The 19,673-nt window shown below is 40.5% G+C and overlaps 1 protein-coding gene across 3 annotated transcripts in view; it reads left to right on the forward strand.

Moving 5' to 3' along the window:
* Positions 1-264: 264 nt before the first annotated feature.
* The window catches only part of col12a1b (collagen, type XII, alpha 1b), a 142,474-nt gene continuing 123,065 nt past the window's right edge, over positions 265-19,673 (forward strand). For 2 of the 3 annotated variants that reach the window (XM_040124896.1, XM_040124898.1), the window contains exons 1-10: positions 265-464; positions 1,157-1,271; positions 5,150-5,266; positions 7,929-8,072; positions 10,049-10,102; positions 11,546-11,809; positions 12,481-12,645; positions 14,604-14,777; positions 15,490-15,780; positions 16,138-16,740. In XM_040124896.1, the coding sequence (XP_039980830.1) occupies positions 1,193-1,271; positions 5,150-5,266; positions 7,929-8,072; positions 10,049-10,102; positions 11,546-11,809; positions 12,481-12,645; positions 14,604-14,777; positions 15,490-15,780; positions 16,138-16,740 (1,891 nt within the window). In that variant the 5' untranslated portion in view covers positions 265-464; positions 1,157-1,192. Of the gene's footprint in view, positions 465-657; positions 1,272-5,149; positions 5,267-7,928; positions 8,073-10,048; positions 10,103-11,545; positions 11,810-12,480; positions 12,646-14,603; positions 14,778-15,489; positions 15,781-16,137; positions 16,741-19,673 lie in introns of those variants that run through there. The other variant, XM_040124897.1, reaches the window with a different exon arrangement.

A 19,673-nucleotide genomic window follows, 5' to 3' on the forward strand; every position in this document is an offset into this window, starting at 1 on the left:
ACCCCCACTGATCCCCGTCTTCCCGACAGGCAGATCCGCGCCGATCTCCCCTTGCGGCCGGGACGCACAGAAGCCCTCCATCACCGGAAAGGAATGCAGAAAACTATGTAAAAGTTTCCGAGTGTGTGTGTTCGTGCGCGTCTGCGTGTGTGTGTGTGTTCCAGCACTTTCAGAGGTTACGCATCATATTTTGGCCCGACTGGATGTCGTAAGAGCTCGCGGCGGGGCAGGCAGAGCTGGGAGCAGCCCCCCTGTTAAGTAGCAGATTGTGTGGAGAGTCTTCCCACTTGGAAGGAGGCTCGCCGACGCGTCTGGGAACCAAAAAACCCGCTGAGCTCTCTGCCTTCAACACCGGACCAGCTCACTCTCCCTAATCTCAGTCCGGGGGTCTACAACAGAGAATTTAATCCTTTTTCTTATTTTTAACTTTTTGAACCAGAGAATTCCTACAGTCACCTCTCTAGGTCAGTGATGCATGACTTTTGAGTTTCTGCACTTGTAGGTGAATTTCTCGAGTTCCAGGCGATATCATGACATAAAGTTAATTTCATTCCTTAGAAGGCTAGTCTTTCTAGGCTTAATTATCTCTATTATCCCGGTTACAGCGGCATTTTATTCGGAATATTTCCAGAAACGCTTGGACTATTTCTTGCATTGCGGTGCGTAATTACGCACGGGGCCAGGAGTTGGCGTTCGGTTATTCTGAACTGTGGAAAGACTTTGTCCCTGCTAGAGTGGGTAAATCTCATCTTCCCAAGTAGTAGATACTGGATTGGACCCTTTGCAGTGCAGATGCGCGAAAATTTAAGCTCTCATAAAAGGGGAAAAAGGAAGTTTACTCTGCTTCACTGGTTGTTTAAAAGCTGTGAAGTTGTTGATTTTTGGACTTTATCCAATCACACATATAAAGTCTGTCGTGTTTTTTTTCTTTCTGCCTGGGGAGCAGTTTTTTAGGGAGCGCGAGAATTGTGGAAATGTGACTTGTTAAATATTCCTGCCCTGAAAGCTGCGTTTTCCAGTGGCATCGAAGCGACTAATTGACAACAGATTCGCGTGTGGCGGGTGAAGGAGCCTTGAGCTTCACGTCCAGGTTGCATAAAGGCTTCTGCCGGGCCGATGTTGAAGGTCTAACCGCCTCCCCTCGTTCCTCTCGCAGCTTCATTCATGTGCTGCTGAGCCAGAGGAGCTGAAGATGAAGAGCAGGCTGTCTCTGGTGGCGGCGGCTGCCCTCCTGGCACTGCTGCTGTCCTCCTCTCAGGCCCAGAAACCAGGTAAAGCCGCTCCTCCTCCTCTTCCTCCTCCTCCAACACATCTGACTTCACCTCCTCTCACCTCTGCCTTTTCTCCTCCTCCAATGTGTAGCTGAATATTTAGTCTGAATAAAAAAAAAATCACATAGCGAAAGCAAATGTGTGTGTTGGTGGATTGATTTGTTTGAACTGATTTGTCTTCTCAGCCTCGGTTTAACCTTTGATTGAATGTCTTCTTTTTTCCACTCCAATAATTCCAGTTTCCATCAGGGATTTGCAAGATTTCCCCTTGAGGAGAAAAACGGTGTCAGCGTCAAATATCTGGTTTGAATATTTCGGACAGGATTTTTTTTTTTTTTTTTTTTTTTTTTCCAGACCAGTAGCATTTTTTTTTTAAGGGGTTTGAGACATAAGTGAAAGTCGCTCACAGCAGTGATGCAGCTGAGATGTAAAAGTACAATGAAAAATGGCCTCTAGTTAGTGAGCAGGCCGCCACTATGAAGGAAACAACCGTTATATTGTGAGAAAAAGTTAATTTTTTTTTGTTGCTTTCCTCCTTGAAAGAGAAAACCTCCAGCCGTCTGATGCTCCTTTTAATGCCAGCGATTTACTTCTGTTAGTTTTCTGTCGGTAGAAAGACGGTAAACTATCTCAAAAGTTATCTTTGAGAAAAAAAATGTAATGAAAGCATGTATTTTTAGGCCCTGCTGCCTCCCATGTGAGGCTTTAGAGCTAGAAATAAATGTCCCTCTGTAGGTTAAGTAGGGCACCTTTCATCCTCAGACATGTAGTTTGATCTTTTTTACACCAGGAGGGGCCTTTGCTCAAAATCTCCCATTTACTACTGTAGCCCACATTTCTCCAGTTAAAAAAAAAAAACCCAGAAGAAATAAACTAGACGGCACATGGCCAAGTTTCCTCCTCCCTCCGTCTTCTCTCCTGATGGAACGGAAAGACAAAATATGAGTTTCACGTTATTTTCCAGAGGTTTTAGAGGTTAGGATCTGCTCCTCTGTGCCTCTGGATTTTCTCTCATAATAAAGGGGGGGGGGGATCATAGAGGGGTGAATCCTCCTCTTCTCTCCTCCCAGGAGAGTTTCCGATCCCCCCGTGACCCCCTTTAATGTCTCAGCAGGGGCCCACACACAGCATCGTAACGGGGTCGTATATATTCTACCGTGTGGAATAGTTTGACAAGTCCGGGCCGGAGTTAAGGGCTCAGACACCTTGAAGATAAAAAAGACTCCGAGGAGGAAGACCACTACTCAAAACTGTCACATTTGAGGTGAAAAAATTACAACCTAAAAGCGGTTTAGAGCAGAGCCCGCACTGAAGAAAACGTCGAAGAGAAGCTCTGAAGCCTGGATGGTGTGGTTGGTGTGTGTGTGTGTGTGTGTGTGTGTGTGTGTGTGTGTGTGCGCGCGTTCCTCTGGATTAAGAGCTTTTTTTGGGGGGGGTAGTTTTGGGTATAATTGGCCGGTTTGGAAACAGAAGCAGCAGCCCGCGGCCCTTGAATTGACTCACCAGGTTGGTGGTTCCTCCATTTTTGACGTCCTGTAACACCTCCCGGTCAAGCCTCGACCCTGAGTCTTGGCTTTACGACAATATTTTACAATGATATTCTTCACTCCCGCACTAACAGACAAACTGGTTGGTGGTCTAGAAAAAAGAGGCTTGGACACCGTAATGTGTAAACTCTAGCTAGATGATCTGTGGTACGATTTTCGTCTCTCTTAGTAGTTTTTACCTAGATTTGTGTTACGTGTGTTGTGTTGTTACTTCAGGAGAATCCGTGCAGTTTCAGAATTAATCCCGCCTCATAACTTACCGTTACTTTCTCGTGCACATTTCTTTTTTTCCTTTTTTTTTTTTTTTCAGCCTGAGACGTTGCAGTTCATAGTCAGTACCTGAGACCCTTAGGCCACCAGGGCGCCTCTACTATACTCTTTACTACTTCAGGATTTACGTTGCGCCTTCTTCACGTTAACAGATTTTTCCTCACAACTTTGTTATTTGGCTCAGAAAGCATCAAATTCACTGGTAACATGTACGGTAGTTATATAGCCTACTTAAGCTAATCTTGCCGTTAAGCTACTTTAACTTATTTAATTACAGATCTTTGACTCACCGCCTATTCACTTTAAGCGCTTATCAAGATTAAATTCTGCAATTCTAGCGAGTCTAGCTGATAAGGCAGCATTAAAATATCGGTGCATTATAGCGAGCTAGGTTTTCAGGTAGGCGACGTTGTGTTTGCGTCAGTCTGTGATCTAGTGTTCCACCCCAACCTGAAGAATATCATTTTAAAATATTTAAAAAAAAAATAATCTCATTACCCTTGTGTACATGGAAACTTTTTGTCCGTTGCTCCAAGTTGTTAAAACAACTTTTCATGTACACCTGCATGATCCTCCATGTCAGTGATTCCGATTGGAAACTTAAATGTTTGTGCACTTTTACCCTGTTTGTTGGTTAACATCACAAAAAACCAGTGGTTCTTAAATTATGGTCCAGACCCCAAAAAGGACACCCAGAGTTTTAACTGGATGGTGAATTTTGGACAAAAGTAAAGGAAGATTCGAGACATTAAATAATATTTTTTTTAGAAGTTGGATCTGGAGCTAAAATAGTTTAAAAACCTCTGGTGCACATTTTTGGGTAACGTAAGCAGGAAAAAGATGTACACGTGTCTTAACTGACATTGTGCATTCTTTTATGAGGTTTGCAATGGAAACGATGGCAGCGATCAATCAGCTCTTTATCCATTGTATAATCAATACTGGAGCGTTTTATCAGATTTGTGTGTTTTGATGTTTGTCAATTCAACAGCATTAGTTGGATTGAGGTCATGGACAGTCTGCTGGATGTCAGCCGGTCCATGTTGTAGTGTGTTGTTGTAGTGTGTTTTTTTTTCCTGAAGTGGCTGGTGACTTTCCAAAATTTACTAAACTCTGCATCACCAGCCGGTAAAGATCTTTAGATACAAACCACCAAAAATGGGTTATGTGTCAGAGTGGCCCGTATGGAAGTAAAGAAGGCCAAAACAATTCAAACATTTTTTTTATAAGGAACTACCTAATATCTAATTGTAAAACTCCCACCACTACTGAATACTTACTGTTCAAACACAAAACCACTGGGTTTGTAGCACTGAAATCTGTTACTTTTCAAACCCGTCTATCTGAACGTATGTGGTTTTTACCCCCACTTCACGCTTTCAAATTCAGACAAAAAAGTTTCCAGTATTTTAAAAAGTGGAATATTGTTGCTTTGATTCAGCTGGTCATTTTATGGATCAATTTGACTCTGAGACTAGACTTGAATTTTTTAGATCCAAAAATGACCGGTTGACCCTGAGCAATTTAATTTCAGTTTTTTAAGATACTGGACACCTGGATTTCCTGCCTGACTTTGAGTTCAGAAAGAAACGTTTTTTCAATGCTGGTATTCACGAGTGATTACAACTAAATACCAATTACAATTAGGTATTGGTTGCTTAATCACGTTCAAATTGGCCATTCTTTGCTTCCGTAGAACCCAGTCACAGCCAAAATTCAAGTTTTTAATCCTCCTGCCTTGTTTGTTTTTCTTCCGTAAATGTTCTAAACTGTAGGAAGGTAGTGTTGTGTTGTTTCGTTGTGTTTGTTGTCTCACTGTGTTGTTGCTTGAGTTGTTGACTGTGGCCGCTGGCCATAGGAGCTCAAACGGAAGTCATTTTTTTCTCCAAAATGGCTTCCCCCACATCTATAGTTTGGGTCGTCTTGTGTTGTTTGCTCCAAAAGTGAACTTGTCTTACTTAACCCTGTCGAATGTTGCAAAAATACTTTTATGTTCAACATTACAATACATCCACGTGCTAAAGCTGCAGTATTAACTGTGCTGATGTTTCCTCTTCACAGTCGACCCTCCGTCAGATTTGAGGTTTAAGATTTTAAATGAGAACACAGTGCAAATGGTCTGGAGCCGACCACAGTCGAGGATACAGGGCTACAGAATACAAGTGACCTCAGACACAGGTGGGTGCTCATTAAACCTGCGAGTTCTGTCCTGCCAAGCCCATAACGTTACAAGTGTCATAAACTCTCTAACACAAGACTCGGCCTGGCAAGACTTGACACTCCCTGCAATTATCGGAAGATTTCTGCAGACGCGTTTGGCTCTGGGAGCTCTAATGATAAACCTGACGGGGCAAAGGGAAAAAACATTATGCATGGATAAGAGTAATCGCCAGCCGGCTGTGCTGCCATTCACCAACATTGCAGTGGAAAATATCTTTCAACAGCTGAGATGGCTTTGAAAAAGACAGCTATCGGCTGCCTCTACACTCAACTCATTATAACTTAAACATCCAGGGTTCACGCTCGACTCCATTGAAAAGAAATTTTAAAGCTATAGCATATGATAACATTTCAGGTAACAGTGTGCTTCCCTCTTCATGGAACCATAAAAAGGCCTTTTCCTATTTCAACACGATAATGCCCTTCCTGCACACAACCAAAAGCTGGTTGGCAAGTTCAAACTGGGCCTCGTTATGACTAGAAAACAAGGGGTTTACCAAGGCTTGATTTATGCATCACTAGCAGCACACAGACCAGTTCTTACGTAGAGCTCAGCTCTACTTAATATTCACACCCAGTCACTGCTAGGTGCAACTGTTACATAACTGAACTAATTGCTAACTACCTCAATGACAGAGCTAAAGTTAGCTTCCATATTTTAATTCCGTAACTTCCGGGTGTAACTGTTACATGCTGTTAGATAACTGAGCCCAGCTAACTGAGCTACTAAACATTTGATTGATTTTTTTTACATTAGTTTTACTTAGCTTAAACGAACTAGCTAACTAAGCTAACTTAACGCTTGCTTGCGATTTTTAATTCAGTAAAAATGCTAGTAAGCAGCTGCTGTTAGTAGTTCACTAAAACCGGCAACTAAACGGAACTAACACATTACTTTTGCATTACAGTGACAGTTAAGTACTCCTAGCGAGACGAACTAGCTAACTGACAGAACTAACGTTTTGCTCGCATATTTTAATTAAGTAACTTCCAGGTCTAACTGTTACGTACTGTTAGATAACTGAGCCAGCTAACTGACGGAACTAACTTTAGCTTGCATGTTTTCATTCAGTAACTGCGAGTTGTAAGCGTTACCTACTGTTAGTCAACTAAACCAGCTAACTAACAGAACTAACATTTGCTTGCATATTTTAATTAAGTAACTGCCAGGTGTAACTGTCACGTACTGTTAGATACAACTGAACTAGTTAATTGGCAGAATTAGCTAGCGTAATGAATACATTAATTTACTGCCAGGTGTGACAGTTAAGTACTCGTAGCAAAATGAACGAACTAACTCACAGAACTAATAATTGCATATTTACATTCAGTAACTGCCAGGTGTAACTGGTGGTTACAGTTGGTTCTGAACTACCTAATTCACAGATCTTTTCGTTAGCTTGCACACTCACTTAAGTAAATGCCAGGTTTAAGTTTTACGTACTCTAAGGTAACTAACAAAACCTTTTAGTTTGAAGGCTAAAACTGGTAATATAAACATATGGTCAACATATCTGACCAGATACTTGATTAAAATACTGTTCAAATAAAGCCATAAACTGGGAAGACTTCAAATTCACATTTCAAAGAAACCACAATATGCTTCAAATGCAAAATGTTGTGCCAATGGACCAAATGACCCCTTATTGTGCTTAGTAAAGCTTAACTGGATACTTCCCTCGCACTCTTGACTACATGAATATTGCTAACTGAAATGCACATATTTCTCTATGTGTGCATATATACCTTATGTACATCAAGAAATAGATCCAACATGTAACTCCCCCTGAGACCACATTTAAGTTGCTTTTACATTTTTGTTTGTGTGCTGATGAAACAAACATGGTACAGTGAGATTTGACAAGTGTATTTTTGAACTTCGGACTGAGCCAGGCTAGCTGTTTCCCTCAACTTCCAGTCTTTATGCGAAGCCAGGCTAACCAAATCCTGACTCGAGCTTACTACATAAAGCTGAGACAGATTTATATTGATCTTCTAACCTAACTCCAAGAAAGAAAACTATTCCTTCAGTGTTTCCCTGCTTACTTAATAACATAATGAAAACTTTGGGGAGACAAGAACTTGCCAGTAAAACTAACTCAATCTCAAAACCCTTTATTTGTCTCTTTAGGAGTTTATTAAAAGACAAGTGGTTTTTGCCTTTAAACCACAAAAGTAATTCAATTTCTTTCAATTCAATTAAGTTATTTTAAAACAAGGAAGAAAGTATTTTTAATTGTCATATTGCGTACAAGTGAAGGCATACGGTGTTATTTAATGGACTCTGTGAAAATGGGTCTTTTCACATGAATAATCCTGTAAACCTACAAAACAGGCATCGGAAATCTACACGTGAATACATTTTTTAAAATAAGTAATTAGCATGGACTTAATGGAAGATTTGAGAATATTTAAGGGTTAAAATAATTTGTTTTGATTCATGGTTATGCAGAAAGTTTTCATTAAATTCAATCATACTGTTGTGTGTTTAGACGGCTCTTCCCGTCCTCAGGTCAAGAGCTGGAATCATTTTTTTTCTGAAGCCCTGTTTTGACTTGGAGAAATTAGGTGATGCAATAGTTCCCTAATGGCTTCCCTCTGACTTTGTGCATTCTTTTAGAAGAACCAATGAAAGAATTTACTCTGCCTGCATCTGCGACTAAGACCACAATATCAGACCTGAGTCCAAATGTGGATTATGTCGTAACGATAACTGCGCATGCCGGGTCGGAGGAGAGTCTGCCCATCTCCGGCCAGATCACAGGTAAGTCACCATGTCCCCAAGTGTGTATGTGTGCGTCCACGTGGGTTTGGGTGTGCAAATTAGGTCCTGACATCCAACCAAATCCTAGTAAGGTTTGTCTGCAGCTGCTAAATATTGGCAGGAAGTCACCGCGATGATGATCTACTTCGGTCTACGAACCAAGCTGGTTGGTAAAACACCTAAAGGCCACCATACAGTGAGTGGACAAAATAAGACGAACACCTGCCAACGTAATACAGTCCAAATAAAACAACATCTCCTGGGACAGTCTCAGCATAGAGATGTGTTTCTTCTATTTTGTCCACCCTTTGCACTTTTTGGTTTTTACGATTTTGGTTTTAAGTTGCAACTCAGGATGAGTACTTTTCAAGTAAATGCATTTAAGATGAGAAAACAGTTTCACCACGGTTCAGAGTTAGTAGTCATTTTTTGCTTGTCTGGAGCTTTTGATCATATCACATAATCTTCATCAACAGATGGAATTGTAGATATCTTCAAATTTCCACTCCTTTTTTTTTTTTTTTTTAGCTCTTTAAGCACTTTTCATCTGCTTTAGAAGGAAACAACAGTCGACTAAACGGTTTTACCACAAGCTCCACTGTAAAATGGGTTAACCCAGTTTTCTAGCTATGCAAAAGTTTGAAAGCTGTAGACTGAAAAGTATTTAAAGTGCTGAAAAAAAAATCTGAATTCATGACAACTGGGTAAACTCCATCTGCTTCTGTAAAAGCTCCAGAAAAGTCACTGAATGGTCCAAGGAATGAGATTGTTTTCTCAAAAGCAGTTTTCAAGGTGAACATCAGTATTTGAAGCTGCCGGTGAATTTTTTAATGAAGACAAAATAAAATGGAGAGTCAGACAGTAAGTTAGGGACAGTACTTTATTGTCCACACTGCGGAAAATAATCCTTGACTTCATCATTGAAATTCAAAAGCAAAAACAAGACAGTTGAAAACACATGAGGAACAAGACACCAGCATAATGACTTTAAAAAGTATTTTTTCAAAATGAAGATCTTTTATTAGTGGCTCCCAAACCCTTCAGGCCAGGACCTCCCAAGAAGTTTCAAGATAAACAGGATGGGTCACAAGATAATTAAAGTCATAAGAGAAGCAAAACTGTTACACAGAGTTAGATTGATTTTTTTTTTTTTAAACTTTTTTCAAATATTTGCATTTTTTTTGGAGAAATATTGGATATTTTTCACCTCTTTGGGAAAACTTAAAAAACTTTCCAAAATAAGAACAATCACTTTGGTTCAACTGTTCACAATTCATGTCTACGCTTAGGTCTGTGATGAATGGTCACAAGTAGACATGGCTTCATTTGAAAGGGCCAGGAGCCCAAAACTTGGGAGCCACTGATTTAGTCTATGAGAGAGGCACCAAGAGGCAATGCATTCAGTCTTCCAACTGCAGATAGCATAAGGTAAGATGAGACAACTGCAGTTGGAGCAGGTTGAAAGATAGATAAGTCCGGCGAAATTTAAAGTCTCATTTGACATTACATATGGATCACTAGATGAGTCGTGTCCCAGGTTTCCAGCAGTGAGCGAGATCTTCACGGATGTCATGGTGGCAGTTTGATGGGTACGCCTGCTTGGCACTGCCACATACACTGACGGTCTGAGAAACCCTCTGAGCTCCGGACCTTCCCCTCGAAATCTGGCTGAAACCATGACATCAACCCGTTTTGGGAGCTCGTTTTGCACGTTCGTGGTATCTGTGAGGTGGATATATGCTGTTCAACAAACCCTCCGATGAGAGAATAAATCTCTTGCATAGAAACAAAAGACGAGTTTTGTTCCAATTTGAGAAATCTGCTATTTGTTTAAGAAAAACAGCTCAGTTGCTGACAGAAAATGGTTCCTTACATGACCTTGTATGAGGATTTAGGGTTTTTTGAGGAAGCTTTCAACAGCCTATCTGAATTGTCTGTAACTTTTATAATTACATGGTTGTTTTATTGTGTTTCAGTTGAGTCAGGTGCCAGAGCACCACCCAGGAGGCCCGACCCTTCAGATTCAGTCAGTAAGTCCTTTTGCTCATTAATTTTGAACCCAAATTTGACGGGGGGTTTTACTTCCTTCCCGTTCAACCCGCTGCTGTACCTCCTCGACTTTTCCACTTTTGTTCTCGAGTTTTCTCCTTCACTCCTGGGCGGCGTCCATCAGCCTGAGCTCAGCTGCAAAGGGAGGCTCTTACCACACAACACCCCATTGTATAGCAATGATCAAAATTAGGCCCCCGTAAATCTCTTAAGTATTCGGTCATCGGTTTCGTCCCCTGCCGGCCAATTGTGCCAATGTGAAGGAAGCTGCACATGCTCACTGCGGGGGTTGTAGGTAGGGCGGGAGGCCGCCGTTGTAGCTCGGGGAGCGAGCTGAGAGGAGCCCAGCCCTGAAGTGCTGAGAGAAGTGGAAACCATTACAGATGCTGATTTACAAGAGCATTGCTGCTGCCGCCCTGGCCCTGTTCTGCAGATGATGACGAGCTCGTGCTGATTTTTCCTTCTTTTCATGAGAGGAAAGTCACGAGGTAACTCCCAGAGGGCAGGGCAGAGCAGAGAGCCCTCTACTTCTACCTATAACAGAACAGTTTGATTTAACAACCAGTGTGACCGAACAGTTGTCTAAGGCTTCCTAAACAACCAAAAATAATTATTAATGAGCTTTAAACACACTCAGTTGATTTGGGAAAACCGGTCAAACATTCATCTCGAGTAATACAGAGCTTTTATCAAATAAAATATAATCACCATTGAGCATGTAAAGTACATTTCCAAGAACGAGGCCAGAACCTCAGTTCTGCAAACCCATCGATTCCTTCTCGTGACGATATCTTTGACATGCATTACCATTGTTTTTGTTAATTGATTATTCCTACAATATGTGTGTGGCATTTACATTATTGTTAATATGATTAAGTTTAGGCAACTAAAAGTGCCATACATTCTCATACCAGATCACCAGTTTCATCCTCTGGGGGACATGAATGTCTGTACCAAATTTCATGGCAATCAGTCTGGTGGTCTGAACGAAAAGTGGTCGACCATCGACAGACATTGCCATCCGTAGAATAAAAAAACACACTTACCAAGCAGAGTAAACTAGAAATGAATACGTGTCTCTGTTCTTTCTTCAGCTGAGATGAAAAAAAGCCCAGTCCTCTCTTTGAGAATTTACTGTACTTGGTTACAGTTATCAAAAAGAAAGACCTAAAAAACCTAATATTGCTGGAACAAAACAACTGAACCCCACTTTTTTTTTGTCATAGTGCAAACTTTAAAATTTGATTTTATGTGATTTCAAGTGAGTTATTCATGCGTTCATGATCTTTGACTATTATTTTATACTTCAGAGATAGGTATTTTTTTGGAAATCTAAATTTCAGGAGCGCCCTCTTGTATTACAGTATGTTCATTTTCCCCATTCTTCTTCTCTCTCTCTACTCTCTCTGAAACCTTTTTCCCAGAATGCTCTGTGAGTGCCATCAGCGACTTGGTGTTTTTGGTGGATGGCTCCTGGAGCGTGGACAGGCCGAACTTCAAATACATCCGCAACTTTATCTCAGTGGCGGCTGGAGCCTTTCAGATCAGCGAGGACAAAACCCGCGTGGGGGTGGTGCAGTACAGCAACGATGCCAGAACTGAGTTCAACCTAAATGAACACCTGACGCGTCCGGTGCTGCTGCGGGCCATCGGCTCACTGCCATACAAGGGAGGAGACAGCATGACAGGTATGCTGTTGATGTCATTTAAATTTTGCTTTACACTGTTATTATTTCTTCGCTTCAGTTTAGTTGACTTTTCTTTCAGTGGGTTCAGTGTCATAATTATTTGTTTTTTAAAATGGAGAATTTTCTTTTAATGTTTTCAATAACTTAAATGTAACATAACGAAAAACAAACAACAAAAATGATTAAATAGACATGTACGACCAAATGGGGAGGCTACTTATGTAGAAAAATAACGATGAATATACAATTTCATTCCGAAAATACGCATGTAATCCAAAGTAAACCTCAAGGAAAATTTGATTAAGTGAGGCAGGTCGTAGAAGAGATTTTAAATTGGTCCAGAGCTGCTTTTTGTGGTGCGACGAGCCTCTTGACCAATTAGTGATAATGAAATTGGTTCTAGTTTGAGACGAAAACTGAAAAAATGAGTGCAATTTTCCTAAATCAAAATATTGCTATTTTTCTCATTATTATTATTATTTTGCATCAAGTGAAGATCTAAGGTTATTTCACTTATTTTTTTTCATCCCCATATAAATATCTGAATTACACTGTCAAACTGATGTTTGAAAAAACGTGACGTTTCACAAACCTCTCCTGTCAGAATGAAGAAAACCATCAACAGATAGTTAATCTCAGCTGAGTAAAACCTGTCTGTCTTTTTGCTCCAGGCAATGCCCTCAACTACATCCTGAAAAACACTTTCACGGAGGCGGCTGGCGCCAGGAAGGGTTTTCCCAAAGTGCTGGTGATCATCACAAATGGCAAATCTGAGGATTCAGTGGAGAGTTACGCCAAGCAGCTCAGGAGAAGGGGGGTGGAGATCTTTGTCCTCGGTATGTAGCCAGAACAAGTTTATTACATTCCACATCTTACATTTTCCATCCGTATTTAATGCTTTTGACTGTCTCCGTAACAAAAGCAACCTGTGATGACATAATAATGGAACATGGTCAAATTCCCACTTCATGAACATTGCGAACGAGTGATAGCAAGTTTTATGTATGTTAATGCTCAGGCTTCGCTGTCAGACTTTCCACAAACCGGGGATGGAGAAACAGAAGTGGGCTGTTGCTATGGTGTTGAAGAGGGCTGTTGGTTAAATAAAAATAACAGCTCATCTTTTACAGTAGGTGAAAATGGGTCAATGATAGAAGCCGGCTTTGCGAGACATAAAACATGTTCCAAGGTTTTGCAGGAGAAGCTGGTAACATGGACAAGTAGCACTGTAAATAACCACCCCCACCACCACCACCACCACAAAAATAAACATACCTCGAGAGCTTGGCTTCCTTTCAGCTGAAGTTAAAGCTACATGTGGACTAAAGTTGGAGTCGTGACGGAGTTGAGAGGGAAACACTGTGGACTTGGTGCAAGACAAATATTTTATGTATAGGTAATGGATGGATTTTCGGGAACACCCATCAACATCCAAAAGTAAAAGAATTCATTATGAAGGCAAAATGAGCTCCGTCAGTGTCACATTATAATACGTTATATTATTGGATAATTATTAGTGATGCATTAACATGGAAGCAGCATTTTAATGTTCTAGCAGAGAAGCTAAATCTACATATTTAATATACCGTGGTGGTTTCATTTACTGTACAACAATGCATCATATTTTAAATGCTCATTATACGGATTTAAAACCCTAAGCTGCAAAGTAACTAGTGACTGTAGCTGTTGCAGAAATGTAGTGTCGTATAAAAGTGCAACTTTTCTCTGAAATGTAGTAGAGTAGAAGTATAAAGTAGAAGAAAATGGAAACACTCAAGTAAAGTACAAGTAACTTAGAACTGTAGTGTAGTACAGTATTTTGATAAATGTAATTAGTTACTTTACACCACTGTCAATACTACAGTGGAAACATACTCAGTAACAAGTAAAAACTACTGCAGTTAAACTTCAAACAAGTGTCAGCACTGAAATCTAAACAAAGAAAAAAAGCATAGGAGGAACTCAGGGAAGAGGGAAGGAAACAAAGAAAGAAAGAAAAGAAGGCAGGAAGTAAGAAGAAGGAGAAAGAACAATATCAGCAATACTTTATGATCTTATGTCTTGAACCAATCTCACAGAGAAATTTGAATCTGCAAAGTAACCTGTGACTCTATCTGTCATATAAATGTAGTCTTGTAAAAAGCACAGTATTTCCCGCTCAAATGTACAAGCAGAAACGTAGAAAATCTCAAAAAATGGAAATACTCGAGTAAGGACCTAGTTATTTACCACCTCTGTCGATCAGAGAGTTCACAGAGCAACACTTAAACTTAAAGTTAAACTTTGAACAAACTACATTCTGTGACGTGTTACTGCTCTTCCATTAGTGTCAAAGTGTTCCAGAAGAACAGAAGATTGTAAAACTCACCAGTCCTAAAATGGAGTCCAACCAGTTTCATATTTATTGCCAATGTAGAGTAAAAAAGTCGAAGCTTTTTTTTGTTGTCGATTGGTGGTAAATCCAGCTGGAGAACTGTTAATACCCTAAAGTGGAAAACAAACGTTTCATTTCACATCTTTATAGACTGCTCATTTCATCCAGTATTTACAGACTTACAAGCACAAATACAGCCGGTACGTCTGACCCATAATCCACACACGATGCCACTGACTTTACGAGGGCGGGTATGAATTCAGTGGTGTCTTCTCAGCTCAGAATGAGAAAACGCCCGTACATTTGGCAGGCAATGACAATCACAACAGTCGTACAGAACATTTTCCCTGTTTCAATAGAGTATCATATACTCTGCATTTACCGCGACTTTAATGATTTACTTTTCTGGATCCGTTTTAGGCATCCAACAGGCCGACGAAGCTGAGATGAAGCTAATGGCCTCCACCCCTTACAGAAGTCACATCTATAATGTCGCCAACTTCGACATGATCAGCAATGTGCAGAGAGAGCTCATTATTCAGATGTGCACTGGGGTCGACGATCAACTCAATTCACTCGTCAGCGGAGAAGAAGGTGAGATGTGGTAAAAACCACTTTTATACCTGGTCTGGGTTTAAAGTGCGTGAGTAAATGGAGAGAATGTGACATTTGCCTCAGACTTTTCCTTTTTTTGGAGTTTGCCACCCTCTGTCTTCCATTGTCACATTGGACATGATGTTAGAATGATAGTACTGCATTTTGGGAAATACACTTATTCCCTTTCTTGCTGTGACTTAGATGTAAAGATTGATGGAAACAGAGGGAAACAGTTAGCCTGACTCTGTCCCAAAACAACAAAGTCCTCCTACCAATGCCTCTGAAGTTCACTAATTAACAAGTTATATCTCTAAACATTTGGGCACATGTTTAATGGACAGACATGAGAGTGCCATCAATCTTCACATCTAATTCTCAGCAAAGAAAAAAGAATTAACATGTTTCTTTAAGTCCTGTCCTATAGTGTCTGTGACTATGACACTTAGTTATGGAGGCTACTGTTCCATTTTTCCATTTTGAAAATCTTATATAGTATCTTACTTTTCAAAATAGTATAAATAGTTTTCTTGATAAAATTACCAGTACTATAGGTTTATGATGTGAACATCAGTTGTAATAATTTCAAATTAGTTTCTGAGAAATTGTTTTTTCTTTCATTTCACTTTTCAAACATTCCTTTTGTGTACATTTATTGCGCCTTGCAAATCAGATAATCCTATCATTCTGAGTCTGAATCTGATTTTTGCAGTCGTTGAGCCAGCTTCTAACCTCCAAATCCTGGAGATGGCCTCGAAGTCCATGCGGGTGACCTGGGACTCCTCCATTGGGGACGTTTCTGGATACAAGGTGCAGATGAACCCCATGATGACCGGCAGGAAACGGCAGGAGCTGTACGTGGGCCCGTCTCAGACCTCGGTGGTGGTCAGAGACCTCTCTCCAGACACAGAGTATGAGATCAGTCTCTTCGCTCTGAAGGGCCTGACGCCCAGTGAGCCCATCATGGCCATGCAGAAGACGGAGCCAGTTAAAGTGTCAGTGGGTGAGGAAAAAGTAATGATTTTACAGTTTCCCAACCGGGTCAAGTCCCAAAATGAAGAGTTCTGAATAAATATGGATAAATCATCCATGAGACCATGCACAGTATATTATAACCCTCACAGGACAAGCACTGCAGTCATACTACAATTTTGAATTGTCTGATAATGTGAACCCTTGCAAGACGTCAACATGGGAATCTTTCCCATTGCCACCATTGTCTTTAGTTTGCAAACAGACAAGTCCCACTCAGAGTGAAAAGTGAGAGACTATGAGATATTTTAATGTGCTGTCATTGAAGCATAAAGAGCCTGACAGTCAATTACAATTTTGTATTATGATTTTTGCTTTTCCCATCTAGAATGTTCTCTTGGTGTGGATGTTCAAGCCGACGTCGTCCTCCTGGTTGATGGCTCCTACAGTATTGGTCTGGCCAACTTTGCTAAAGTAAGAGCTTTCCTGGAGGTGCTGGTGAACACCTTTGACATTGGGCCAAATAAGGTTCAGATCAGCTTGGTCCAATACAGCAGGGACCCCCACACCGAGTTCTACCTTAACACTCACCATGACCTGAGTGCCGTGGTCAAGGCTGTGAGGACTTTCCCGTACAGAGGCGGCTCCACCAACACTGGCAAGGCCATGAGCTACACGAGGGAGAAGATCTTCCAGGTCACCAGAGGGGCACGTGTCAATGTTCCCCGTGTTACCATCCTCATCACCGACGGGAAGTCGTCCGACGCCTTCCAGGAGCCAGCCAACAAGCTGAGGAATGCTGATGTGGAGATCTTCGCAGTGGGTGTTAAGGATGCTGTACGATCTGAGCTGGAGGCCATTGCCAACACACCTGCAGAGACCCATGTGTACACTGTGGAGGACTTCGATGCCTTCCAGAGAATTTCCAAAGAACTTACGCAGTCCATCTGCCTGAGAATTGAGCAAGAACTTCGCAACATCATCCAGAGACGTAAGCAAGATTGATTTATCTCCTATGCTAATTACAGTTTGCTTTATTTTGAGGAATCTTCTTTTGATTTACTGTTATGTATTGTTTAGATTTGATCTATGATGATTAAGTTATGCCTTTTGACTCTGGTCCTTATCAAATACTTGCTCTGGTTCTTGTTGTATTATTTGTGTAAGAAAAAAAGCCAAATGTTGACATCAACTATCATTATTTTCACCAGATTCCAGGTGCCATAACAGTCATACAGTCATTTGTCATAAATGACATGGTATTTTGTGGTTCTTTTTGTTAAAAATATAAGTGGATCGCTGGTTGTTTCCCACTTTTTATAACCTATGTTGGATCCTAGCTTTAGCAGCAGAGGTGGAAATAAAGAATCACTTTGATGGTTTGAATAGTTTCAGTCAGTTCAGTTTAAAGATTTGTACTCACCATGGAGTTCATTTTTTAAAATGCTAAGCTGTAGTACCTATACTATAGCTACTGTACACCTATATTGGGGAATGGTGGCTTAAAGGTTAGAGAAGTGGGTTTGCGACCATAAGGTTGCTGGTTCAAACCCTTGATAGATCTGGGATGTCGTCTTGCTCCGACTGTCATCAATTCAGTCTTGGATTTTAAGAAAGTTCATTCAGTTGCTCGTTTGACTCAGTTCAGTGCCTACATACAGTAAGCACCTGTCTGCAACGAATGTATCGTGGGTGTTTATGTGGATTTTGGGCAACTTTTAATCAAGATCCACTGATTGGTGTTTACTCCCCATGATTCACTATTCACTCTGTTCAGTTTCAAGATTTGGTGTTAAAGTTTTCCTGACGTATGGAACACCTCCACTTAGCTGAATCTGCTGACCACTGGGCATTGTGACTATTCCTGGAGACATCAAAAATGCTGCTTTTGTATATCACACAACTGGAAATACTTTGCTTTAGACGCACTTCCTTCATTGCATGGAAGTGATTACATGTTACTGTTATCTCTAATGTCACATTAAATGAGGTCGTTTTGAGCCTACAGTCATACAGTATGTTTTTAATTGTTTGTAAGAAGATTTGGAGCCATCTCACTTTTGTTTATCCATTGCTCTGGAGTGGGACTTGTTTGCTTAGTTGCATGCTAGCTTTGTTTTATCTGTAGCACATGCTAGCTCAGCACGATTGCAACCGTACCAGCATTGGAGCACTAAACAGTCAGCATATTCCTGTCAGGTTTTTGTAATTAGTTTTAATTTTTTAAATTAATTAATTATTTATTCAATAGGCCAGAAAAATAATTCCTTCTCTTAAACAAGTACATTCTTTTATCTCAAACTAGTGAACGTTTCCTTGCGATGATGTAAAAATACAGTACTAAAAAAAAAACCTGCAGATGAATTTCTGTAGCCACTTTGGGGTTTAACTTGAGAGCATGTGATGGAGCTAATATTGATTTATCTTCCTAATTCTTTATTCATGTCCAATTACTTCAAAATATTTTGTTAGTTTTTCAGTCGCTGTCAGTGTAAGCTATAGTTTCCTCAGCATAATGTCATCAAACATGATGAGCTGAAACTGTTTTTGATGAAGAAAAATGTATTTATTTGTCTAGTGTACTAAGAGCTATGATTCATGTTTTTAATCACTTCCATGGGCTCAGCAAATTAATTTGAAAAAATTAAGATTTTTAATTTAGCACGTCGTAAAACTACTTGTCAGGTATTAGGATTTGGGACACTTGTGGTGATCAAAACAACATTTTAACAATAAATTATTGCAGCACTCAGATGTAACTCTACAACCCTTCACTGCGGAGGAGAATGCACAATAGTAACGTCATCCAGTCATCCATACGCACACAATTACTTTCATGTCACTTTTCCAAGTGTGTCTTTTTCAGCTGAACCTTCCTCTTTTACCTCAATGTGTTAAACATATTTCCACCTTTAGAACATTCAAGGGCAGGGAGAATTCCTGCGTGTGGAAATATGAGAACTGGGTCAAATAGTGGTTTGCAGAGACTTCTTTGCATTTGTTGGTTGGAGCACCAGATGGCTCGGTTATTACCATATCAAGTGACAATCCAGACAGTCAAGAGTGATGTCCATCATTTATCCCAAAGAAAAACCCTAACTTTGAGATTCATTCTTTTTCCCGACATCATTAGCCACCCCTGGATATCTGGTACTCAACTTTAAACAAGCAAGAAGAGTTACTCTCAAAAGCTGTTTAACCCACGTAAAGCCAGAGTTTAATCACTCTGTGTTACTTTGCCAAAAGGAGCTTCCCGGTCTGCCAATGTAGAACGTGACTCATGCCAGCTTTGATTGCTGATTATACAATTCTTATGTAATAATGACTCTCTATCAACAAAGAGAAGTGTACAGGAGCCCGAATGAGCAGCAAAGTCGTGGCTTCCATCCAACATAATGGCTCAAAGAGCTCCCAAAGTGGGGCGTTTCACAGCGGCCGCCCTCCTGATGTTCTTTAAATAATGGAGCTGTCAGATTGGTTGTAATGGTGCTTCTTTATCAAGTGGTGTGTAGGTCAGCCCTTCCAACCCCTGGATTCCTTCATTTTTTGTTCCTTTTTTTTTTTTAGGGAGGTCTTGTCAAAACCACAGCCCAGGCTCAGCCCATTCAGAATTATCCTTGGTGATTTGCATTTTCTCTGCCAACTATCTTTAATATTTTATGGATAACAGCCTGGGAGTACAGAAAGACTAAGCTGATTGATCATGCAAATCTCAGACTGTTAGCCAGCTTTTCATGGTAATTTGTTCACTGCATGACTGCTTAAAAAAAGAAAAACAAAACTGAAAGATAAGTTGCAGACTAACGTGAATAAATTAATCATGCTAGGGCTGGGCCTAAGCCAAAATGGCAGTGTGGAAAAATAAAACCTTTAGAAGCTCATTGTGCACGGACCATAAAGTCTGTATCAGCAGGACTCGTAAAG

Source organism: Xiphias gladius, chromosome 4 (assembly GCF_016859285.1).
Source record: "Xiphias gladius isolate SHS-SW01 ecotype Sanya breed wild chromosome 4, ASM1685928v1, whole genome shotgun sequence".
NCBI lineage: Eukaryota > Metazoa > Chordata > Actinopteri > Istiophoriformes > Xiphiidae > Xiphias > Xiphias gladius.